Genomic DNA, 23,325 nt, shown 5'->3' with positions numbered 1-23,325 from the left:
CTTATATCTATGATTTAAAAATGCTTTTTAAAATTTGTTCTTAATGTTGAAGTTGGAATTGTGAAGAAGTAAATCGTTGAATCTATAGTTCGAATTTAATTAAAATGTCTCAAGTCACTGCCCCAGTGCCCTAGTGCCCCAGTGCCTCAGTGCCCCAGTGCCTCACAGTGCCCCAGTGCCCCAGTGCCCCAGTAAAGTATAAGAAAATGATAGAGGATGTGCGCCAATACATTCTCATTCACAAAAATAAAATATTTACTACGCAACCGCATATTCTGTTCAAAACTTGAAACTATTAAAAATGAAGATCTCGTTTTTTTAAGGAATTGAGTCTTCCAATCTCTGTTTTTGAAACTCATTGTTGTAAACTTATTTAGATATTTAAAACTTAGATAATTTAATATAACAGAACTCATAGTTTGAAATATTAAAGGTCTACGACACTTTGTTGTAAAGTTTAGGGATTAAAAAAATCTGAGTTTATTTGCATCTATTAATTCTCACAAACAAAGTGCAATCCCTCTAAATAAAGATTGAAAATAAACATCAAACTAACAAATATGTCCTGATATTAACTAATTTTTTCTCAACGTTTCGCAACCCTAACCTTTGGAACCTTTTATCCGAATATTGTTTTGCAAGTGCAAATATGAAAAGGTGCAGAATTGGTTAACGGGGGGGAAAGGTCAGGTTAAAAATATGTTTAAAATAGGTCCCAGATTATACCCTTCTCATACATAACTAAAGGTTTTAGGAGATAAGAATAAGAAGAATATAGATAGATAGATAGATAGATAGATAGATAGATAGATAGATAAATAGATAGATAGATAGAATATATATCTAGATATACACTATACAGATCTTAAAAAAATGGATAGATTATTTATATGAAGATAGATGAATAGATTATACACATATAGATAGATAGATTATACATATAAAGATAGAAAGATCAGAAAGATAGATTAATATTAGAAAGCTGGATAAAAAATTCTAAGATAAAATATGTTGAAAATATAACGTTTAATTTCTCACAGAAAACCAAAATAAATATAAAAAATTATTTTTTGTGTTTTGAAACTAAGTTTCATAAAAAATATGCAAACTTTCTCTTTCCTTCTTTGACCTTAACTCTGCCACAATTTGTAATTAATTACTATATAAAATATTATAAATCTGCCAGATTTTATTTTTATTAATGACTGATGAATTCGCTTTGGATAAATATTGGTTGATGGTTTCCAACCGCATATATGTCTAATACCCCCATCCTTTTCGCTCCCCACTACCCCCGTCCTTTCCATAATAATGCTATAATTTTAAAAAATAGGAATTTTTAACGTAACATTTTCATTCTGGTTTAAAACATAAATCTTGGCAATATTCTTACACCTCTGCTTTAGAAATTCACCAGTCCCAATTTCCAGAGAGAAAAACAAGGATATCACCATTTTTTAAAAATAAATGTGTATTGCAGGAAAAGGATTTTCTAATAAAACATGAACAATCCCTTTAACTGAGAACATAAAAGGGATAAACATAATTTGGATCTTGTAAAATGGATCTTGTAAAATGGATCTTGAAAAATGGATCTTGTAAAATGTTGAATTGTTTCAAATATCTAATGAATTATCCTAAAAAGCCCGTGTTCCTATAATATCTAGAATAAAATGACGTAAATATTGATTTCTAGGCCAACTCTTCGGTATTTACTAGGGAACCAAGCAGTTATAAATCCTCAATGTTGGAGTCTTATATCACGACTTTATTATGCGTGTATTCACAATTATATACACAAATGATAATATCAAACTACATTCTTTTACAAATTCCCATGAATGCAAACGTACGCATTTAATATAATAAATCTTAAAACTTATAGCACACTTGAAAAATGATATGTACGCATTTAATATAACAAATCTTTAAACTTAGCACACTTGATAAATGATATGTACGCATTTAATAAATACCAAATCTGAAAACTCAGCTCACTTGAAAAATGATATGTACGACGTGATAGTGGTGTTTGTTGTTTCAGATTAGAGCTATTCAAATATATATTTCTACCCTTAACTATAAAGCAATAATCAGAACAGCTTCTCAGTTTTCATATTTATTAATACAAATTGTTTCAGATCTCTCGATCCTCATCAGTCAATAAACATGGGTTAACTCTACCCTTATACCGGTTGGGCTATTTCCCCGCCCTTCTGGTTTTACCTTCTTATTTTTTAATTAATTGAGGAGGATTAAAGGCTTTGAAAAAGTAAGCAGGACAAAGAAATTGAGTATTTGCCACAAACTTTGATTTTCTAATCCTTACATCTTTCCAACCAAATCTCGAACACCTTTAATATTTCAAACTATGAATTCTGTTGGATTAAATAATCTAAGTTTGAAATATTAAAGGTTTACACCATCAGGTTGCTAAGATATATGGAACAAAAAAATATGACTTTGTGGCAAAGACTCAATTCCTTTAAGTAATAAATATTTTAATTTTCGACAAATATTAACATCAATTCTACACATTTTATGTTTCAAGGGGTTTTCAAATATGTGAAGTTTAGGTCTGTACCCTATGAACCTTATATCTGTGCATTTAAAAATGCTTTTTAAAATTTGTTCTTAATGTTGAAGTTGGAATTGTGAAGAAGTAAATCGTTGAATCTATAGTTCGAATTTAATTAAAATGTCTCAAGTCACTGCCCCAGTGCCCCAGTGCCTCAGTGCCTCAGTGCCCCAGTGCCTCAGTGCCTCAGTGCCCCAGTGCCCCAGTGCNCCTCCCCCTTCCCTTACCAATGTAGATGAATTAATCTATCCTGAACCTTGATTAGTTGACATAATGCAATGATTGGGAAAGTTTTTGTTGTCGCGCGAATGCACCGCATAATGTTCTGCTGCAGCCTTGTTTGTTAATAAATAGCTCTTAAAATGTATATTGGTTTGAATTTGCTGAAGAATAAGCAGGACATATCTGGAATATTTTGAATTTCTTTATTGTTGTTCCTCAAAATATACTATTTCTAATATTCCGTATCAGCAGATTTGATTGATTGATTGATTGATGGATGGATTTCAGGTACGTTCTTTCAACCCTTCATCAATGGCATCAACACATTCTTCAACCCTGGGCAGTTTAGGAACCCATTCGCCAGCAGGCAACCTCAGGTACATTCACACTCGAAATTCTAGATTATTAGATCTTTAAAAAGGGACAACAGACGAAAATTCAAGTGATCCTTCATTTAAACAATAGTGGTAGGTCTGATTCACAACCGTCCCCACAGAATAGCTTAAATCGAGTAAAAAATTAAAGATTTCCTATTTTTCTTGAAAAAGTGTTTATTTCTGACATTTTCCATCAATGTTTCTGTGGTATATATTCACAAGGAACCTTTAAAAAGAACTTATAATTGAAAATGATTAATTTACTTCTAGAAAATTAATGGCTCATTAATTTTTGATGGGACAAAGATTTAAAGGAAACCGTTGTGAGTCGGACACACCACTACGTAAATGGATGGTCTCTTGAAATTATGTCAACAGTTCCTTTAAACAAACTTTTTGAACTTTCTACACAATTTAAACTGTTTCTTTAAAATCTAATTTTATCCATTTTAGAAATTTATATTCGAGTACACAGAGAGTTTCTTTATATAACTTACATGAAAATTGCTCCCTTATTTGTTTAGCTTTTTTTCAAATGTATAACACCTCTTTCTTGGCAGGACATTTCTATATTTGTAATTTTCAGTCGGGTCAGCAGCAATTTACTCAACAACAACAACAACAATTTGGTCAACAACAACAACAACAACAGTTTGGCCAACAACAATTTACACAACAACAACAATTTAGGAAATTGCATTATGAAAACTGCATCCTGTATAGTTTGGTTCACGACTGCATAAAACAAGTCTATAATATCTAGAATAAAATGACGTAAATATTAATTTCTTAAAATATAATGTTTGAACAGTTTTTAAAAATAATGTTTTGAGTTAAAATGCAATAATTCTAGCTCCAACCCCATTAGCGGGGCCAGCAGTATCACTGGGAGCGGAAGTGCCAGCTCTCAAAATTTTCCGGATATCCGGAGCAATCCAACTTTTACCCAAGATTTCCGAATAACAAACTTTCCGCAGGTGAGCTTTATACTTTACAGTTGTTTCGTAGAATACTTTGAATTATCATTTAACTTTCATTTTATTTTTTGTTTCAATTCTTTTTAAACTTCTTGGGTCTTTTTTTCAATTTTAATTTTTGTATTATGATATATATAATATATAATACATACACATGATCTTAATTCCATTTGTATTTAAAAACGCGTACTACGTGTACTACTGCACAGTAAACTGCACGGTATCTAGGTTCGTGACATAACCCTCACCTAGATTTAAAATTTATCCAATGGTCGGTGATTATATCAATACAATGATGACGACTTTTTATTAATAATGTATGTTCATGTACATATTCCTTATCTTGTATATGTTTTAAATACATGTACATATTCCTTATCTTGAATATGTTTTTAAATACATGTACATATTCCTTATCTTGAATATGTTTTAAATACATGTACCTATTCCTTCTTGTTTATATTCTTATTTCTGATTTCATATTCGTGTTCAATTAACACTGTATTCCTGGCTCGTAAATATAATATCTACATCTTCATCTTCTATGCAAATAATGTTTATTTATAATTTAAGAAGGTACCCCCTCCCCTCACTCCTGTTCATACCAAAAACAGACAAACCACACCCTATAGTTAGTATTGTTTGTATAGAAAGCAGTTTTTTGCCAGTATTTATCATAATAATAGGCAGTACGCACATAGCATACATAATTATATACGGAATATATCAAACCATTTTGTTGTAAATTCACTTTTTTAACGCATAGGCAACACCAAAAAAAATTGTTTTTGTTATTTTTTATCATTTTTTTTCAAACTTAAAAAAATTTTAGACATTTTATACATTTTTATTTGGACTTTAAGGGAATTTCAATTTAATTTAAGTAAGTAATGATGGAAATATCCTTGGCTTTAGTTTTACCAGTTTCTAACTGCGGTTTCTCCATTATAGCAGTGTCATGCAGAAACAAGGTAGAAAATAGACAAGCTTTATCTCTTACCAAGATAAAAAACTATCATATCATCATCATTGTTACGTAGATAAAGGTTGCAAGGGTACTACTGTGAATCGGGCGCTATATCTAAACGAACCACTCTGTAGACTGAAAATGACATTATCCACTATTTGATCAACCATTGTTTAATATTTATGTTTAGGGATCTGTGACGTCAGAACAACAATTTTCCTTTGTTCCTCGGCAACCTGTTCCTGCTCAACCAACCAGGTTTAATCCAGAACCTCAAGCTCCATCGAGGTTCCAGGGGTTCCAGTTCCAACCTGGAGTTCCAGACCCGGTCCAAGGGTTTTCATCTGCCCCTGCTCCATCCGCCCCGCTCTCTGGACCCTCCGCCAGACCGATATTTGATAATGTTCCAACTGTCCCGGCAGTTACTAGCTTTCAGCAGTTCAGGTTTTTTTCTGAGACAATTAATTAATTAACCAATCGATTAATTCATCAGTTTATCAATTGATTAATTCAGCAATTAATCAATCAATAAATTAATCAATTTATTAATCAATTTTCAATTTGGCAATATATAAGCTAATCAATTGATCTGTTTATTGATTAATTAAGAAACAAATTGATCAATTAATCAATTATTAATCTAATCGAGTAGATACATTAATCAGGTAATCATTTTACCAGTTAATCAATTAATTAATTGACCAGTTTATTAATAGATCAATTAATCGATTAATTAATCAATGATTAAGTAAGTTTATCAATTATTCAACTAATCAATTTATCAATTATTCAGCTAATCCTTAGGACACATAATCTATGGGTCAAAAAAACGTTTAACGATAAGATTAATAATTTCTGAACAAATTACACAAATGTTTGGTTTTTAAAATGAGCAATTTACAAAAAAAAGTCAAAGATTGCATAATTTATGTATACTTTATTATTTTTTGCTTAATATCGGGTTAAATTTTTTTAATNTTTTTAATATTAAATTTTTGTTTAGACCAAGTGAGAATACAAATATACGAGGGCTAAATCCACAGGTAAACTTTTATTTCTTGAAAAAAGAAAAACTTTTTGATTTTGATAATTTTTATGAAAAATTGGATTATTTTTTAGGATGTTCGTTCCCTTCCTTTCTTCCCACCTCCTCGTATCACATTGGAGGACGAACCTAAACCCTTCTCCCCTCGAACCCCATTGGAGGAACAACAGTTTCAAAATAGTCATACAGTCCGAATACCAGTAGAAGATTCGTCTCTTAGCTCCTTGGAACAGCTCCCACAAACCAGAAAACCAGAGTTTTCGTCTCCAGGAGACGATTTTACCGGCGGGCGAGGACGAGGACGAGTGAGGGCAAGACCAGGCTCTGATGAGACAGGGAGCAGAGGACGAGTGAAGATTGTTTTCCGAGATGATGATAAGATTGAAGAAAATGAGGAGGAGGGGGAGGAGGAGGTGGAGCTGACCGGATCCAGGTCCAGGGTTAGATCCAGGTTTACTTCTCCGGGTTCAGGTCCGGGCACATCTCCGTCTGCTCCTAGAGTTACAGGACCCCGGAGCAGAACTCCGTCAACACTAACCGGAAACAGGATTGTCCCAAGCGGGAAACGAAGACGACAGAAGGTTGGACAAGAGTCCGGAGCAGAAGAACTTGAAACTGAAACCCCGGAGTTCGAAGAGGAAGATCGTAGATCTAATCTTTCTGGAAGACGGAAGATAAACCGGATCCAGGGAGAGTTCACCAGCGGGCGGAAACCGACCGTGACTGGTCCAAGGTTGACCGGACGGCGACGAATTCGTCCGACCGGAAACGAAGTGGACGATTATGAGGAGGAAGCTAATGATGCAGAGCCTCCGACCACCCTTGAGACCCAACCTAATATTGAGATCAACACGGTAAGCTAGTCAGACATTTTTATGCATGAAACTTTTCTTTTCATTTTTTCAAGATTGTCAACGTAATTTCAAGATTTCAAGTAGCCCATTAGTTAAAAGTTACATACCCGATTCACTACGATACCCTTTTAACCCTTAATCTGAGTAACAATAAGGAGGATATCTACTATTTTGAAAATATATCATTTCTGTCAATATCCTTCCTTGTCTCTGCTTCATGAATCTAATAGTCACTATTACACAGAACCGTAGAAAATTATCGATTTTCAAATAGAAAACAAGGATATTTCCATCAGTTTTTCATAAAAGTTACGTCGACAGTCCTTTCCAGAAATATATTCTTTAAAAAAAGTGTTTTTATAAATGTAAGACTAATTGTTCTGTATTTTTCCTTTTAAAGGTTTAACGTTTAATTGTTATGTAATTGTTTTTGTAAAACTATAAGATTAATTTCTTATGTTTGTGTAAAAACAAAGACATGGGATTATGCAATATAAAGAGAGGGATATAGTTTATCTTTTACTGTTCCATATATATATATAATATATCTATATATTTTATATATCTATAAATCTATATATATTGTATAATAACCTTTGTTATTGTTTATATTTATCCTTCATGGGCTGTCCTAATTCGCCAAACTAAAATATAAACTCTTTCTCAGTAAGAATATTTTCATATGCAGAATATACAATATGTATATCTAGATTGTGCAGAGCTAGGAACTTTATGTTGGATACTCATTACTCATACTGCGATCGCTTGATTTTGATATTCATTGTGTGCATTTTTAATTTAAGGATCAATTTCTTTATTTCAGTTATTCCTCCTTACAACCCTTGACTGGGTACGATTACAATGTTGTCTAATGAATCATCATTAGAAAATTAATCTGCAGATTAACAAAAGATCTAGATCAAGCATTGATCTAGATATCCACAATACAGGAGTTCATAGCTCAGAACTCAAACGGATTCCTGAACATATTGTAAACCTTGCCTTTGAGAATGCTTAGTTATAGATTTTACAATGTACAAACAGTACAATGTACATTGTACATGGTCCATTGCAGTGAGTTACAAGAAACAAAGGTATCTAAAATAACACAGTCTTTTGTAAATCACATTTTTGATTATAATATAAAACTGAAAGAATGTCGTCTCTATTCAGTCTTTAATGTAAAAGCGCCACTTTAGTTTTTTATTTTGTATAACTCTTATTTTTAAATATTTTTCGATATTTCTTAGCCAAGACTAGACAAAGACGACACGAATTTCTATTAGACTGTTTATGTTATATACATGGTGTGGTAAAATTTATGTATTTGGAAAGCATATCTCTCATGTTTTTTGTATCTCATTGTTTGGACAATTACTAAATTACTAACACCAGTATCCCTAACCCTAGAATTCCTAAATAGTTTTAGGTTTGCTAAGAAATAGAACTTTTTGCTTTTATAGTATTTTAGATAATAAAGCTCTTCACTCCCACATATATGTTAGCTATAGCTGGCCAAACGGCTGTACCAAAATGGCTGACATTTTTGAGCTAATCCTTTAATTTAAGTCAATTTTTTATTGGAATTTTAAAGCAATTTTTTTCACGGAAAACCAGGGCATTTAAAGTTTAAAGTTTTGTAGAAATTTGCCAGGGTACTTCAAAAGATGGGGTTTCAATTATTTGCGTCTTTTATATGCAAAAAAAGGTGCCACTGTTAAAAGACTTTTATTTAGATAGAGCTCTAAATATTTTAAGCAACCCTTTAGTTTTAATTCAGTATCCTACAAACATATCTACATATATATATACTCTTCCTGTCCCAGCCCAATTTAAATCAACCAGTTAGACTTTTATTGATTATTTGCATAATATTTGCAGTCGTTAAATTTACAGCATTATGCATAAAACTATAAATTATGCGTTTTCCCTCTTTTCTGTTTCATCAGAATTATATAGTATGTTTAAAAACTTGTTTTGGAGAATTTTGTAAGAGGGATATTTTCATTTTTTGAATAAAATTGGGGCAACGACTTAGAAAATACATATCATTCAACATGTAAAATATTAAAAGTAGACAGTTTACAAAAAAATTATGAAAACCTTAAAATCTGCTAATTTAAATTATATAAATCTTGCAATAAACTTGAATCATTCATAACAAACAAATATTTCCAGAAAAGGTCAAAATGTAGCAAAAACAGAGAAAGACAAGGGTTTAACGTTTAAACTTTTCAAAATAAATTTTCTTTGCAAATTTACAAAATGAAATGAATCAGATTTTTCTCTGGAAAGTATACATGATTCATTCACCTCCCACGGCCCCAAAAACAAGGTTTGACAAATCTTCTACCAAAAATTGAAGTACCCCGAATACTACACCCCCCCCCTCTCCTCCCATGGCATTGTTAGCTTTGCAATTTTTAAATTCGACACATCAGTCAAATATTGCAAAAACTGCCCTCCGGAAAGTCACAGTGTATACTTAATCAAAAGAAGAGGGAAGAAAAGGCAAGGGGGGGTGATTTGAAACAGCGACAAATGAATAAGCCCCTGTACCCCCCTACCCTCTGTATCCCTTGTACTCCCTGGATCCCCTGTATTCCTTGTACCGAATGTATTCACTGTATCCCTGTACTGCCTGTACCCTTTGTACCCCTGTACCCCTGTACTCCCTCTACCCCCTCTACCTCCTCTACCTCCTCTACCTCCCCTACCCCTCATTACCCCCCTCTACCCCTCATTACCCCCCTCTACCACCTTTAAATAAAATTCTGTATTTAACCCTCTCAGGATCTCTTGACTCCTGTCAAACCCAAAGAAAATGATCATCATGAATTGTTGGAAAATAATCATTATTAGCACAATTTTAGCCTGATTATTTACCAAGTCATGAAAAGTTTTCTTTTTGCCCTGTTTTTTTATCACAAAGGTTAATTGTTAAAATTTACAAATTGTGAGATAAATTAGTCTTTGTTATATTTTCACAGGGTTGGGAAGTGATAGGGTGAGATAAGATGACAAGGATTATTCTTAAATTTTGGTTTCTTTTGTTTTAGTGGGAACTAGGGTTTTCAAGCTTTAACTGGAATGTAGACTCTCCATTTATTAAGAGGTGGCATGACCGATTCACAATGTTACACTGTAAATATTTTGAGTATTTAAAAAATGTTTAACACATTGATTCTGAGGCATTATAGGTTATCGTTTTGAATCGGACATGTCACTTTTCATACCACTTTACATGCCACTTTACATGCCACTTTACATGCCACTTTACATGCCACTTTACATGCCACTTTACGTTCCACTTTACATGCCACTTTACATGCCACTTTACATGCCACTTTACATGCCACTTTACATGCCACTTTACATGCCACTTTACAAATATAGGGTTGATTAAAATTTCGCCTCAATTTCTTTTAATTTAGATTCAATACTGTGTGAACTATTTAGTATGTTTGAATACACAGGAACTGATTTCATTATTGTTTTCAAAACACTATTTCTTCCTTACAAATTCTTTGAATTTATCTTAAAAGGAAATTTTTTTCTTTTATTTAGATTTTTTAAAAAAGTTTTAAAGTTTCAGGTCTCTCCCTTTCTTTCCTTTAATCAGATCCCAATAGTTTTTCTATGAAAATGATGCAACATTTAATGATTTAAATTTACTAGGTAATTTCAGATTATTGCTTCATTAAACTAATTGTACAAACAAAGTTTATTTCACAAATTGCATTAATGTCCAACAGAATCATTTCTGAATTAATTAATTTAGTCCGCCAGTCAGCTATCAAAATTTTGCTCGTGCAATTGTTCTGCGTTTTTGCTGTTTACATTTTTGCGCAAAACTGTGTAAAGTTCGGTGGAAACCCTGTAACTCCAAATTTAGACACTTCCATTTATAAAATCTACCATTTACAGTAAACATTAATATATGCATTATGCATGATTTATTGTGCTAATTTAATATTATTTTGTATTCTAAATTTTATAGATTTTTAATATACGCATGTAAACTTCAGGAGTTTTCTTTACTAATCAAATAATAATTAACATAACTAACCGAACTAACAATTAGCTAGGAGAGCATGGATTTAACCGTAACCCTCAGAAAACTCATCACACTCTACTTGCCCACGTGCAGGCTTCAGTAGAGGAGGAATCGGTTACCCAGGCCGGGTCCACCAGCTCGGAGCAAGTATTTAGTGCAACCACCAGTGATATTCAGGTTAATTCAAGTACTTTTACAAACAATCTGTTTCAGGGGGGTCAATGTAAACAAGTTAAAGGGACTGTTAACGTACGGTTTGCAATCCCGATTCACAACGGTACCATGTCACTCTAGTATGCCGAGTCCATTAGTGCCTGATCCAATCAGGGTTCAGTCATGTGTTTGGTGCCTATTCTGAACCAATAGAAATTGCCTAGCGGTAACAACTATCTTTCTATCTATCTCATTAGAGATAAATCCTTATATCAGCGCTAACAGTAAATGGAAAAATTTACTTCTACTGAAACTATGGGGATGTATACCTTTATCTGAACAACAAGTATTGAACTATGTTAATTGCATTGCCTCTGATGCATAAATCCGCAAGGAATCCCAAATTGAATATTATAAATTTTCAGCTAGAAAAACATGGATATCTTCATCATTTTTTTCCGACGCAGGTTTAAATGCTACCATTGTGAATCGGGTTTGGAACTCAATTAATAAATGGTCACTTAATAATACCTCTTCAGTCCATTTAAGAAGGCTGTCTTGCAAACTACACAAATGTTGCTTTTAATTTAACTGAAATCCTGTATTGTAAATGTATACATATTGCACGTTATTGGAATGATTTTTGCATCCGATTTACAATTTGCGGATTTTAAGTAAAAAACTATTTATCTATTATATATTCAGAACGAGGAAGACGACATTTACGATGAAGATTATGAAGATTATGATGCTGTAAGCACCCTTGATCCTACTCTAACCACCACTGGAGAGAATGCTCCTGTTGAGACAACTGTATCCAAGATAGAAGAGGACACTACTGACGAGGAGAATCCTGGAACTGAATCTAAAACTGAATCTGAAATCGATTTTTCCAATCCTCCGTCGGTCACACAAACTACCAGAGTACAATTCATTCCAACCGTTCCATCCAGGTAAAAATATTTGAATTTGGTGACATTTTGAAAAAAGAAGTTCTATGAAATTTAAATTTAGATTTAACCTCCAGTTTAGAATTTAAAGTCAACTTAGAATTGTTAAGCAAAGCTAAGTACATTCCTGTGTAGCTTAAAGAGTTCCCCACTAAAAATTTGAGGCAAACCGGTCTATGAGGGGTTGATAAGTCATGATCATGTTTTCATATTTAGATTTTTCCCCACTGTTTTGAACGACAAGGAATCATCTGAAAATCCGTCAACGGAATCAAGTTCCACAACTGTTAAACATTTTCAGCTTACTCCCCTTCCTCCTCTTTCTACCACAGTTAATCAGTTTCTACCAACAACAAATTTTGTCCCAACTGTTGCTGCGAAAGAAGATATGTCTACTGAAACTGAAAATGTTGTTGAAGAGGAGACTGTAACGGTAGCATCTCCTGAACTGGAGACTTCAACTAGCGGAGTTTCAGAGCTGGACATTGCAACAACGGTTCAACAGCCGGACACTACACAGGTTGAGTTGACAACAACAACAACAACACCGTCAACAACAATAACAACAACGTCATCCACCAAAGGTAGTTCTTCATTATGATGAATGAAAAAGTCATGACAAATAAAATTTTTTATATTTTTAGAAACAGTGGAGTCAAGCGAAAGTATATTTAATAAATTGGATCAACTTGCCTCTAATCTTGATCCATGGGCTCTTCATAATCATCATGTAAGTATTCTGACATAATACTTTTGTAAAAAAAAAACGTTTCCAGATTCATTTTTTAGCTTTACAATATTTTTTTCACAGGATCAGGACTCAACAACGGAATCAACCACAACATCAACAACAACCACAGAGAGATTAAGGTTGTTTACGCTTCGTACCACAGAACCAACAACCACTAGATCAACGACAACATCATTTAGGCCAAACTCTCTAGGAATGAAGCCCCTATGTTACAATATGATATTTACTTAAAACGTTTCACAAGAAATCTCCAAGATGGATTCGTAGAAAATCCGTCAAACTGCGTTTTGAACCCGTCCACCTGTAATTATGAAGCTGACCTTAGAAATGTTTTAGGAATCCTGGGAGGGAGTGGTGTAACGTTAAAGAGAGGGAGGAGGGGAGGGGGTATTGGGAATTAGGGAGTTGCGTGGGGGGAAAAGGGAGTAAATTATGTTGCAAATTTACTGAAAAATCTGTTTTTCTTGCATATTTTTTTTGAAAAATAAATCTGCTGTCTTTTGAAAACTTAATTGTCAAAAACAAATTCAAAACAAAAACAAATAACATTTGGATTTCAGAGGATTTATTTGTTCACCGAGCTGGAGGTGCCACTGATCCACCAACAACTGATCAATCAGCTGATTCTGAACAATCAGCTGATTCTGAAAAATCAGTTGATTCTGAAGACTCCACTGATTCATCTGTCTCATTTGCTGATAAACCTGTTTCATCAGACAAAACATCATTGAGGTATTAAATATTTCAAGTATAATTACACAAATCATTGAAACATGAAAATGAGGAAAAATGTTTCTGAATCTGCGGAAAGATCAGGAAGGAATCTAGGATTGAACAAATACAGCAGAAGTGGATGAAGAGCCGGTATTTTAGTATTTGTGTATTTTTTACTTTGGATATTCTAAGATCATTAATGACCAAATTTCAAATGACCAAAAAACTTATGAAATTGCGAGAAAAACTTAGAGTTGATTTGTTTGCTATATAGTGTAGTTTTGGTGTTTATTTGTTTGTTTGTTCTATGGTGTAGTAATACAGTTTGTTTGTTTGCTACAAAGTATAATTATACAGTTTGTTTGTTATATAGTACAGTTAAACGATTTGTTTGCTATATTGTATAGTTAAACAGTTTGTTTGTTTGTTCTGTAGTGTAGTAAGACAGTTTGTTTGTTTGTTATGTTGCCACGATTATACAGTTTGTTTGTTATATAGTACAGTTAAACGATTTGTTTGCTATATTGTATAGTTAAACAGTTTGTTTGTTTGTTCTGTAGTGTAGTAAGACAGTTTGTTTGTTTGTTATGTTGCCACGATTATACAGTTTGTTTGTTATAAACTATAGTTTTGTGGTTGGATTGTTTGCTATTTACTAAAGTTTTATAGTTGTATGTTTGTTATATAGTTTTTCCGTTTGTTTGATTGCTGTTGAATGCACATTAAGATTTTTAGACACCGTCACTTTAGCAAAAATTAGATCAATCAGTTTGTTAACATCAAACCGAAGAGAACAAGATCAAATCAAGATTTAGAAACATTTTTGCATTTTATATGAGAAGGGGAACACTAGAGACAAATACAATTATTTAATATGGTTTTCATAATAAAACAATATATGTTTCCTATAAGCCGGCCAAACGGCTGGACCGAATGGGCTGATATTTTTTGAGGGAACCCAGGGGTATGCCGAGGGAAACAAAAGCGAATTTTTTTTATTCTGCATTTTATATTCAAATTTTTTTTCTAAATTTTTTTTAATTCCACTAAAAGCTATTTTTTTTATTCTGCATTTTATATTCAATTTTTTTTTCTAAATTTTTTTAATTAGATTTTTTTAATTCCACTGGCAAAGCCGGGCACTTCAGTTTGTAATAATTATAATAATAATAATAATAATAATAGTAAAGCATGAAATGATCAGTAACATTTATATCCTATTATTATTATCATTATTGTTGTTCCTGTGAACATAAAACCTGAAGTCTGCATATTTTTAGTAAACATTTTTTCATCAAAACCTTATTCAGGGACAGATTGAGAGCTAATATACAGAAGACTACTCAAGAGGTGAGAACACAACACACTCAAAAATTCAGATTTTTTTCACAAAATAATTGTTTTTTTTTCTAATTTAAAATTAAACTTTTGTCTAGGTTCTTGAGAAAGATGAAAAGAAAGAGCTGCCAGAAACTAATAGGTAAAAAAAATATATTAGTTGATGCAAGATTTTATATAAATAGTTTGCAAAAAAATCTTAGAACTAAATTTAACTCTTCTACCATGTATACGGTACAAAACCTTTTATTTGATCAAAAATTCAAATTTCTATAGACTTCTTGATTTAATCATGTAATCCGGTACAGTGTACACCTTTTCATTCATCCAATCCTATGTACTTTTTAATTATTTTGTAAACACTCCCTTTAAGCATGGCATTTGTATATAACTGATAATGTATATACTGGTAATTGTCGGTGAACATCACCTTTAAAGGGACTGTAAGCTTAATTTCAAGTGACCTTCCATTTCAAGAAGCGCATCTGCTTCACAATGGTACCCTTTAAACCTTCGACTGATCATCGAAGGACAGAGAACTCAGTGCGTATATCTTAAATGTTGTTCAAAAAGCCAAAAAATTCCGTCATTTTTGTTAAGTCCAAGGTTTAAAGGTAGCATTGTGAATCGGGGATGCATTTCTTTAAATAGGAGGTCGCTTGAAATTATCCTTACAGTCCCTTTAATCAAAATATTTGTCGTATTCTGCTCCTTTAAACTGTTTGGTGATCATCACCTTTAACAATTATGTTTTTAGAATAAGTTCCAGTTATCAGGACAGATTCAAGACGGACTTGGCCAAGATCCCGATCAAGAGTGACGACGTTTCCGGGGTAAAAACATCCATTTAATAAATTTAGTTTATTTCTTGGGTTTCTCAAAAATCTTCAAGTACAATGAAGACGACGTTTTTATTTAAGCTTTGATTGTTAAAAACCTTTTTTTAATTACAATTTTACAAATAAACAAAGAGAATATATTTTAATTGAAAACTTCTCTTGACTTCTATCCATGCTATTTAACTGCTTGATATAAATCAAAATTGAAATAAAATGTCGTCTTCATTGTATTGATATAGTCGGTAGATGCGGTAAACTTTCGAAGGGTTTCCTAAATTCGGTTTATATGTTGTTAAATGGCTTTATTTACGAACTTCGAGACACTCTCTAAATAGTTTTTTAACTGCTATGCTACTGCTGATTTATCTGAACTGATCTATCTGAATTGATCTGTCTGAACTGATCTATCTAAATTGATCTATCTGAACTGATCTTTCTGAACTGATCTATCTAAATTGATCTATCTGAACTGATCCATCTAAATTGATCTATCTGAATTGATCTATCTGAACTGATCTATCTGAATTGATCTATCTGAATTGATCTATCTGAACTTGTCTATCTGAATTGATCTATCTAAATTGATCTATCTGAATTGATTTATCTGAATTGATATATCTGAATAGGTCTATCTAAATTGATTTATAAGAATTGATCTATCTGAATTGATTTGTAAGAATTGATCTATTTGAATTAATCTATTTGAATTGATTTAGTTGCTTCCTGCTGATTTCAAGGCTAGTACTAGATCTAGTGTGAGTGCTGAGAGTGATGCTCTACTCCGTGAGCTCTTGGAGAATTTAAAGGAAGTTGATATACAAAACCTTCTCAAGGAATCATCAGCCTCAGGTAGGGTCGTCATCGTATTTATCAAAACAAAGAAGACGACTTTCGATTTCAATTTTTTATTTTTACCAGCATTGATACACAATCCCATGGGAACAAATACAGGTTTAAAAACACAGCTTCTTTTTGTAGAGATACCTGTAATCCTAATTGAAAAAAGGCAGTTAGAAATTAAAACTTAAATTAAAAAATCATTTTACTGTCCGAGAGTTTGATCTTTGTAGTGTTGTGTTTTCCAACATATTCTAAATATTTTAAGAAAACTGAATTAACATTTATCCAGGGTCTGACGATGAAGATGAAGAGGATAAAAACCGGTTCCGTCCTTCTGGTAAATATTCCTCGAGGAGACCATCAGCTGTCAAGCCAGCGCCAGGGTTCAAAATAGAACAGGACGAACTAGACTCGTCCCTTCTCCCTGCAGGGTTCAAGATCGAACAGGACAATCTTCCATTGTCTTTGCTCCCTAAAGACTTCAAGATAGAACCCGAGGAAGTGCCAGCGTCTTTGCTCCCTAAAGGCTTTAAGATAGAACCTGAGGAAGTGCCAGCATCTTTGCTTCCTAAAGGTTTTAAGATAGAACCCGAAGAAGTGCCAGCGTCTTTGCTTCCTAAAGACTTTAAGATAGAACCCGAAGAAGTGCCAGCTTCTTTGCTTCCTAAAGGCTTTAAAATAGAATCTGAGGAAGTGCCAGCATCTTTGCTTCCTAAAGGCTTTAAGATAGAACCCGAAGAAGTGCCAGCGTCTTTGCTTCCTAAAGACTTTAAGATAGAACCCGAGGAAGTACCAGCGTCTTTGTTTCCGAAAGACTTCAAGCTAGAGCCAGTGGAAGTACCAGCGTCTTTGCTTCCGAAAGGCTTTAAATTAGAACCTGAGGAAGTACCAGCGTCTTTACTTCCAAAAGATTTCAAGCTAGAGCCAGTGGAAGTACCAGCGTCTTTGCTTCCGAAAGACTTCAAGCTTGAACCAGTTGAAGTTCCTGCGTCTTTACTTCCTAAAGACTTCAAGTTTGCGGAAGTTGATGCTTCCTTCCTACCTGAAGGATATTCTCCTGACCTACCTATTCCTGTAGTACCTGCTGATAAACAAACAAAAAAGATAACCCTCAAGTTTCCAACCAGGTAAGACATCTAACGTCCAACATGGTATGACGATATGATGAAATGAACCCTGAATTTTTCGTCCCAAAACCCAGTTGCTCCATCCAGTGGACAATTTAGGATTATATTAGAATTATACTACAGTTCCAGGGAACATTGGAACTCAAAAATAAGACGGACTAAAATCTGTAAGTGGCGTCTGTAGTCTTTTTTTACTTACCATTCATAGCACCTATAGTAATAGCATGATAATCTCACTATATCAAACTTTCTTCCCTTCTTATCCTGAGTTACCTGTACTTCCTACTTTTTACCACGTCTTCTATCCCCCGCCTCGATCCCTCTCTACCTTTTTTCTAAAAAAAAACAATAACAAAAAAGTTCGCGAATTTTCAAAAAAATTTCGCGCAATTTTAAAATTGCACAAAAATCAAAAGGTTTTGGATACAACTTTTTGTAATGCAAAGTCTCACACAATCTGTCAAGCCATTTGGACGTTTGTCGGATACAAACAAACAGACAGCCAGACAAGCAAAGTATATATATATATAGATTTGGACTTTTTTATAGTACTTTGACATGTTATTCTTGTTCAGATCAACAACAGAGTTTACTGGATGGCCCTCACCACCAACAACTGAAGCTCCTTCAACAACAGCAACACCAACAACATCCACCTCAACCGAAACAACAACCACGACCACAACCACAACCACAACTACAACAACCCGTCCAAGAAATACTACTCCGGGAGTTTGCGGGGATTCTTGCAAGTTGGCTGCACAGCTCAGAGTAACAGGTTAGTTCAGAATATTGGCGATAGATGTTTCTGTTTATTTTTTTTTCAAGTTTTAAGAGTGCTTAAAGTACTTTTTCTACTTTTATAGTTACATTGTAGATTGTACAAGATATGGCCAAAGTTTATTTCTAGTCTATTTGTATTTCATGAAGAAGTTAGCGTAATTAAAATTTGAAGTTTGTGCATGATAACATTTAATATCAGGAGGAAGGAACTGGACGGATACTCTACTGGATCCATATACTAGAGATTGGCAGGATTTGGCATTCCAAATAAAAAAAGAGGTGAGATTTTAACAAAAGTTTAATTTAAAAACTATTGATTAATGTCGTTTTGAATGCACCTCAAGTCCTTTTCACAAAACTCTGAAAAAGTAATAAATTTTTTTCCTGAATTTCTGAAAGTGAATTTTGGTAAATTTTAAATCTATGTTTTCCGGTGCATCCTACCAGACACCTCCCCTAGTGTTTACACCATTTAAACACAATTTACGACATTAAAAACAATTATTTGAGACGATTTAAATTAATTGGAAAACACATTAATAATTATCTTTGTCTCGAATAAATATCGATTGCTTGACAATTTGAAAGGAAATATATTTTTTCCGTTTTCACCCTTCAATAATACATTTCAGAACTAAATGCGCATTTTTTCATGTAAACTTATAATTTTCAAGGTTATGTCAAACATTGCGTTGAAATGGTTTAAACAAAGAGGGGGAAGTGAAAAGATGTAGCTGTCCTAAAGGATGGACCGAATTGGCTGAAATTTTTAAGGAAACCCATGGCTACTGTTGGATTAACATAGGCTAAAAATGTTTTTTTTCTTTCAAAATTTGATTTTTGTTACTTCATACATATATATATTCATATGTGTCAGCTTTTGCTGTCCAAACGGGCTATTTTTGTTAAGGAAACCTATGGGTGCGTGAGGGGTAATAGACTAAAAAATATTTTTTTTCAAAATTTGTGTTTTTAATTCTACGGGCAACGCCGGGCACGATCAAGATAGTTTTCAAAAGTGAACAATCCGTTTACAAGGTTCTTCAAAAACATTTGCTTTTGTTTCAGTTGGTAAACCTGTACAGGAACTCAGATCTATCAGGGAACTTTATAGATATTCAGATAGAAACCTTCAGTAGAGGATCCATTATAGTGGATTATTATGTTCTCTTTGATAAACTAGAATCTCCGATCACGACGCAGGTAAACAGAATCATCCAGACAGATGGGACAATTAAGCATCAATTGTTTCCAGACCGGAACGCCTTTGCCTTGGGTTTTACACAGGGAGTAAGGAATAGAGTGAGATATAACTGACGCGGTTCGCCCTACCATATAATTATACATGCTTTGCAGACGGTACTCCATTTGAATGAGAAATATTTATCTGATGTACAATTACCGCGTATACAATAACCTATTCTGAATATTTCTTATACAATTGGAGTACCGTCTGCAAAGCATGTAAAATCATATGGTAGGGCGAACCGCGTCAGTTATATCTCCCTTCTATTCCTTACTCCCTGCAGGTTTACCTCACTAACCCACTTGTTGTAACCAAAGAGAATAGAATATATATATATTCTATTCTCTTTGGTTGTGACCCTAGATTTATGAAGCAACTGTTGTAAACTACAGTGTAAAAGTAGAAATTGGTTAATCCTGCTAGTTTTAGGTTTCATAAGAACTGCAAAAAATCATGGACGGGAAAACACAAAACTAATCATAAACCAATTCTATGTTTATTTTAAAAACAAGGCATTGTTACATTTGTTACAACTTAAAATTACAATAATTTAATTGTATGAAAGTTTTAATTAATTATTTTGCTCTTTTCTTGAAAAACACAATTGATGTGATATGGTCATTATACCCGGAGCGAGCCAAGCAACGTGCAGTACCGTCAAGCGGGGTGCAGTTATACTCGGGCTTAAGCTTCCGTACATTCTGCCTCCTCACATCGTACGTAAACCTGGGGTCGCGGGGTGCAATTCAAACTGGTCTCGTAGCAGAAAAAAATACATGCAGCTGATGTGTTGATTTAATGTTCAAAGTTAACAAGATTGGTTTTCTTCAGGATTTGAAGGACATTGTAGCAGTTGAAGCAGATAGAACAGGAAATATGCTCGGAAACCTAGAAATAGATGCAAAATTTAGTGATTTTATAGGTAATATTGATTTAAAAGTATATATTTTGGGATAACGAACCAAAAAACGATAGTTTTTGGTTTTATTTTTTTAGCATAAATCTTCGCTCAGGATTAAAATTTGACATAGTAAAAGGAAAACAGATGTTAAGAATAAACATAAATAATAATAAAACTTCTCAGCTTTTTCTGGAAGCCCGAAAATCTAAAAATAATCATATTGTATAATATTGTAGTGTATATTTTTTAGTTCCTTATTTACTTTGATCTGTATAAAATAAACTAAATTAAAATAACACTGATTAAGTTGTTGGAGGGCTAAATGCTGAACCATCAACTGAAGAAGAAGAAGAAGATGAATTATTACCACAGTGGGGAATAGCCGTAGTTGTTATAGGACTGGCATCTCTAGCCTTCGTTATCATCTTTGGAATATCAATGGTAAACAATTATTATTTATGGTATATCTTAGATTCTTAGCGGTATATCTTAGATGCTTAACGGTATTTCTTAGATTCTCAACGGTATTTCTTAGATTCTCAACGGTATGTCTTAGATTCTCAGCGGTATTTCTTAGATTCTCAACGGTATTTCTTAGATTCTCAACGGTATATCATAGATTTTCAACGGTATATCTTAGATTCTCAACGGTATATCGTAGATTCTTAACGGTATATCTTAGATTCTCAACGATATTTCTTAGATTCTCAACGGTATATCTTAGATTCTCAGCGGTATTTCTTAGATTCTCAATGGTATATCTTAGATTCTCAACGGTATTTCTTAGATTCTCAACGGTATATCTTAGATTCTCAACGGTATATCTTAGATTCTCAACGATATTTCTTAGATTCTCAATGGTATATCTTAGATTCTCAATGGTATATCTTAGATTCTTAACGGCATATCTTAGATTCTCAACGGTATATCTTAGATTCTCAACGGTATTTCTTAGATTCTCACAGTATATCTTTGATTCTCAACGGTATATGTTAGATTCTCAACGGTATATCTTAGATTCTCAACGGTATATCTTAGATTCTCAACGGTATATCTTAGATTCTCAATCTCGACGGTATTTCTTAGATTCTTAACGGTATATCTTAGATTCTTAACGGTATATCTTAGATTCTCAACGATATTTCTTAGATTCTCAACGGTATATCTTAGATTCTCAACGGTATTTCTTAGATTCTCAACGGTATATCTTAGATTCTCAACGGTATTTCTTAGATTCTCAACGGTATATCTTAGATTCTCAACGGTATATCTTAGATTCTCAACGGTATATCTTAGATTCTCAACTGTATATCTTAAATTCTCAACGATATTTCTTATATTCTCAACGGTATATCTTAGATTCTCAACGGTATATCTTAGATTCTCAACGCTACCTTTTAAACCTCTAATGATGTGGAAAACAGTGTTGGTTTTCTAGCCTAAAAGGTGCTAAGCACAAACAATTTCCCCTAAGTCACAATAGTACAGCGAAACAACAATTGAAAATTATAAATCTTAGAGAGAAAAAACTTGGAAATTCCATTCTTTTTTTATCAGACAAAGCTTGTGAATCAGACATGTCATTCTACAAATACTTGTACAGTCCATTTAACCCTATGCCAGCTGGGGGGGGGGGGGCAATTTCCCTCCCCCTGTGTTTTTTTTACACAACTCAAAAAGTATTGGTCTGAGGCTGTTGACATTTTCTGGCTTATTGTAAATACCCATAGCCCTCCCTTTAGGTCTAAAACCGGGTTTTTATGCTAAATGCTTGAATGACTACTTTTCCCTGTGACAAACTAAATCTTTGTTTTGACCCGCTTTCAGTTCAGTTCAGCTTTTTGGAAAGCATATGATTACCCTTGTTTTTCTAAAAAAAAATTGCAATTTCCAGCATACAGCCCGTCAAAAGAAATTTGCACATTTTTAGTTTTTATTAATTACACATCAGGTTATTTAAAATTTTGCAAATTTTTTTGCATATTTGAATGACATGGTCAATGGCTTTTTAAAAATGTATAATAAATCATTTTTTGACATTTTTTTTGCATACATTTTTACTTTATAACTGGATTTTGCAAATTTGAAATTTTTTGGCAGATTCTTAAAGTAGAACATTAGAGCTTTCTAGTTTTTCATTTAGTTTTTTAATTAAATAATTATATGGAGCCCTTAAACACTGTTCCCTCATATTTTATGGCTATTTATTCACAATAACTGAAATTTAGGTATGATAATATAAAACCCATTGAAAAATTGTCAAGACGACATTTTATTAATTCTTTCGCTGGCTCCGAAGTTCTGGTTTAACTGTATTTGTTTAGTTATCCAAGCGTCGGAAGATCTCTAGGAGCAAGGCAAAGCAGGCGATGTTGACGGAGGAGATGGTTTACGAGATGAACAGGTCCAGGTCGAATATTTTAGAAAGCCTCGTGTAAAACTCGATACAGGGTGGTGTCCCACGTAACATGAAAGTATCAAGACTAGGGGTATTTTGTGATCGTTGATTTTAGAATTGTACGTCTAAAGTTAGGTATAGGAATAAATGTCGCAAATTTCTTCAATGATAAAAGACGACTTTCAAGTCGTCTGCTACTGTCATGTTT

At 33.3% G+C, this 23,325-nt stretch overlaps 2 protein-coding genes across 4 annotated transcripts in view; both read left to right on the top strand.

Moving 5' to 3' along the window:
• The window catches only part of LOC111714637 (mucin-12), a 53,925-nt gene extending 36,116 nt beyond the window's left edge, over window positions 1–17,809 (top strand). Inside the window, exons 2-18 of one of the 3 annotated variants that reach the window (XM_023489782.1) lie at window positions 3,089–3,177; window positions 3,764–3,867; window positions 4,031–4,154; window positions 5,312–5,565; window positions 6,125–6,164; window positions 6,241–7,020; window positions 11,105–11,254; window positions 11,936–12,183; window positions 12,397–12,764; window positions 12,825–12,910; window positions 12,992–13,124; window positions 13,492–13,663; window positions 14,956–14,995; window positions 15,082–15,125; window positions 15,741–15,816; window positions 16,539–16,671; window positions 16,952–17,809. In XM_023489782.1, coding sequence (XP_023345550.1) covers window positions 3,089–3,177; window positions 3,764–3,867; window positions 4,031–4,154; window positions 5,312–5,565; window positions 6,125–6,164; window positions 6,241–7,020; window positions 11,105–11,254; window positions 11,936–12,183; window positions 12,397–12,764; window positions 12,825–12,910; window positions 12,992–13,124; window positions 13,492–13,663; window positions 14,956–14,995; window positions 15,082–15,125; window positions 15,741–15,816; window positions 16,539–16,671; window positions 16,952–17,793 — 3,683 coding nt within the window. In that variant the 3' untranslated portion in view covers window positions 17,794–17,809. The remainder of the gene's footprint in view (window positions 1–3,088; window positions 3,178–3,763; window positions 3,868–4,030; window positions 4,155–5,311; window positions 5,566–6,124; window positions 6,165–6,240; window positions 7,021–11,104; window positions 11,255–11,935; window positions 12,184–12,396; window positions 12,765–12,824; window positions 12,911–12,991; window positions 13,125–13,491; window positions 13,664–14,955; window positions 14,996–15,081; window positions 15,126–15,740; window positions 15,817–16,538; window positions 16,672–16,951) is intronic. The other 2 variants (XM_023489783.1, XM_023489784.1) reach the window with 2 other exon arrangements.
• Window positions 17,810–18,347: 538 nt separating this feature from the next.
• Window positions 18,348–23,129, top strand: LOC111714636 (uncharacterized; the record flags this gene model as incomplete). Its single annotated transcript, XM_023489780.1, is given in 6 exon segments — window positions 18,348–18,567; window positions 18,772–18,851; window positions 19,641–19,775; window positions 20,650–20,740; window positions 21,027–21,160; window positions 23,044–23,129. Coding segments are annotated over 6 exon segments (746 nt in total), but the record flags the coding sequence as incomplete, so codon positions are not given.
• Between the last annotated feature and the right edge of the window lie 196 nt (window positions 23,130–23,325).

Source organism: Eurytemora carolleeae, unplaced genomic scaffold (assembly GCF_000591075.1).
Source record: "Eurytemora carolleeae unplaced genomic scaffold, Eaff_2.0 scaffold1608, whole genome shotgun sequence".
Taxonomy (NCBI): Eukaryota; Metazoa; Arthropoda; class Copepoda; order Calanoida; family Temoridae; genus Eurytemora; species Eurytemora carolleeae.
Note: the sequence above shows the minus strand (reverse complement) of the source record. Positions and strands in the feature narration are given on the sequence as shown.